Source organism: Temnothorax curvispinosus, unplaced genomic scaffold, assembly GCF_003070985.1.
Source record: "Temnothorax curvispinosus isolate PA1 unplaced genomic scaffold, ASM307098v1 QBEX01017209.1, whole genome shotgun sequence".
NCBI lineage: Eukaryota > Metazoa > Arthropoda > Insecta > Hymenoptera > Formicidae > Temnothorax > Temnothorax curvispinosus.
Window position 1 is genome coordinate 1 of NW_020226989.1, and position 2,618 is coordinate 2,618.

At 49.2% G+C, this 2,618-nt stretch overlaps 2 protein-coding genes across 2 annotated transcripts; one reads left to right on the plus strand and one right to left on the minus strand.

Annotated features, from left to right (window-relative positions):
* Positions 1 to 10: 10 nt before the first annotated feature.
* LOC112467375 lies at positions 11 to 1,945 on the minus strand (the record flags this gene model as incomplete). The annotated part of the gene is made up of 4 exons (XM_025035967.1): positions 1,748 to 1,945; positions 1,343 to 1,661; positions 530 to 887; positions 11 to 246 (listed from the first exon to the last, which is right to left on the minus strand). Coding segments are annotated over exons 3-4 (587 nt in total), but the record flags the coding sequence as incomplete, so codon positions are not given.
* A 282-nt stretch (positions 1,946 to 2,227) lies between these two features.
* LOC112467376 (THAP domain-containing protein 10-like) lies at positions 2,228 to 2,612 on the plus strand (the record flags this gene model as incomplete). The annotated part of the gene is made up of 2 exons (XM_025035968.1): positions 2,228 to 2,480; positions 2,569 to 2,612. Coding segments are annotated over exons 1-2 (197 nt in total), but the record flags the coding sequence as incomplete, so codon positions are not given.
* Between the last annotated feature and the right edge of the window lie 6 nt (positions 2,613 to 2,618).

A 2,618-nucleotide genomic window follows, 5' to 3' on the forward strand; every position in this document is an offset into this window, starting at 1 on the left:
GTATATGTACCCTGGTCTAGTAGTAGGCACAATCTGTCCTGTATTCGTCCTGATGATAGGAGTCGCGACTGTTGATGATCTGGGTGCGGCAATATTAGCAACCGCGGCAGGTCCTCGCGGTACGTGGTACGTGGCTGGCATACTGACGGGATGTGACGAAATTTGTGCTTGCGGTGGGTTTTGCCTCTCCACGGTAGTTAACATTTCTGGTGATATTATTTTTACTGTAGGTCCTAAAGAACATAACTAGAAGCGGTGGATTTGGTATTAATAAATCTATCACAAAATGCATGTATGGTCGTTTTAAAGCGTTTGACAAGTAACTCTTTCCCACATTTATTATTAAGATACCCTATATAAAATGTTATTTTACTCGGCACATTTAATACTGAATGTTCGAAATAAAATTTTACTACTACGAGGTTTAAAATAAACTAGCAATTGCAGCACTAGTTAGCACTCCTGTAATAAATGTGACACATTTATTCATATTATAAACGTTATAATTTCAGCACGATGCTACAATTACCGTTGTCGTTATTTTACTGGTTTCTGCTGACGAGGTGGCACCGGACGGCACCACAGGCTTCATTAAGGACAGCTTGGGATTGGGATTCATGTCCAGCGACACTGACTTGCCCACCAGACCGCCGGGTGTCCCCACACTCCCCACCGATCCAACAATAGTCTGGGTCGGCTGGATGCTTTGTATAGTACTCTGCACCACGCTCTGCACGCTCTGCAGAGTGTTCTGCAGGGTGCTCTGCACACTCTGTACATTCTGTTGCATTGTAGTTAAGTTCTGCGCCACGGTCTGCACAGTCGTCTCCGGCAGACGCTTGTCGCCGCCGCTACTCACGGTGCTCATTGTAGTGTTCATGGTTGCGCTGCCGAAACAAAACAGGCGACGAATTAATTACACCCCGGTCGTACGTAGGACCGGATCGAGAAAGCGAGGAATCGGCGCCAGGTCTATTGGCGACAGGCGAAGGTGTTTTTTTTGCGCGGGAGTTGACCAGCGAGCGGCTCGAGACACGTCGCGCTCCAGGTAGACCGAGCCATCTGCGTGACGTCGGTCCAGGTTGTGGTTTTATGTCAGAAGGACGCATCTCGGTCCCGGGTGATCAAACAACGTTGGAGGTTACGCCGCCTCGATGATGTCCGCGCGGGAGAAGACCTGGGGGAGCCGCCGCATCGTCGACCTCGCGTCTTCCCAAGGTGAAGGGGAAAGAGCCGGGACCGTTCTCCTTCTCACTTCCTGCGACTCCCGTGTCTCGAGCGGCCCACAAGCGGTCAACTGTCCCCCGCGTATAGCGTCGTCGTCGCGAGTTATGTGGCGTACCTGCGTAGAAATCCCAGCCCGGAGTAACCACGTTGAATCACTCGCAGACCCGCGCACAGCACTTCTCGCACATTCGGGCTTCTCTGACGCTCGTAACGAAGGACAACACATACCAGTGCCTGTGCAACGCTCCGAGCATCGCTACGTTTACGGCGCGCAGTGCACCAATGTAGAATGTAGGTATGTAGGTACGGTATACAGTGCGGGAAGGCGACTTTTGACGTGAGCGCAAAATGTTCCACTTATTGCGCGTACGTCCGCATAGGAATTTTCTTCCCGACGAAGACGCTGATCCGAATGGCGACCAATCAGCTGCCAGCTGCAAAATTAAATTCGGTTAGCTTGGTTATGTTTCCGAGGCGAATAGCAATTTGTAATTGTCGGGGAAGAGAAAAAAGAAGATACCTCGGCGGCCGTTGCGATGTTTTGCGACCTGATGCGACCTTATCGTCGATTATTCTCCGTTGCGTTTTCCTGGTGCCCTCAGCAGTTGCCCTACGGCCAGAAGTCGCGCGAACACCCTCCAGCTCCGCCCCTGGTACTTTCCCCCGGTCGGGCACTCGTCCACGAGAATCGGCTTCGAAACTCCGGACCTAAATTTTTGTCAACAATTTAGCTTACTTTGTAAAATTTCGGGTAAGGTGTATGGATTTCTAATGACATTTTGTGTGATTTTCCGCAGATGTGCATAGCGTCAAACGCCTTCGATCAAGACGCCAAACGCCAAACAAAACAAAACGAAAGGTTCGTACCCCGCGTCATGGTATAATAGGCCCCATAGGTATTCATAGGTATATGGTATTCATGCCCCGCGTTCCTCTAATCAGAGTTGCCAACTTGGCAGTTGGCGGTTCTGGCAAAATTCTGCGGGGGGAAAAAGAGCCATCTTTAAATGACGCATGCGCATGACGGTGCTGCGTATATACGAAAACAACATCCGAAGTCCGAATTATCATTCGAATTTTGAAGAATATAATTGTGCAGAATGGGTGGCTGTGCGGCGCCTTTTTGCAATAATTCTTCAAGAAAGGGATATATCATGAAAGTGTTTCCCAGAGACCCGCAGCGTCGGGCTCTATGGGAGCGAAACGTTCCACGCGAAAATTGGACGGCGACGAATAATTCGTGCCTCTGCGAGGTTAGTTTCCAATTTTATTGCGCATATAAAATACAAAAAAAAAATGTTTATAAACTGCAATAGTAATGTGCATTTTCCATTTATACAGATGCATTTTGCCCCAGAAATGTGGGAACGCAGACGCGACGGGAAGCGAAA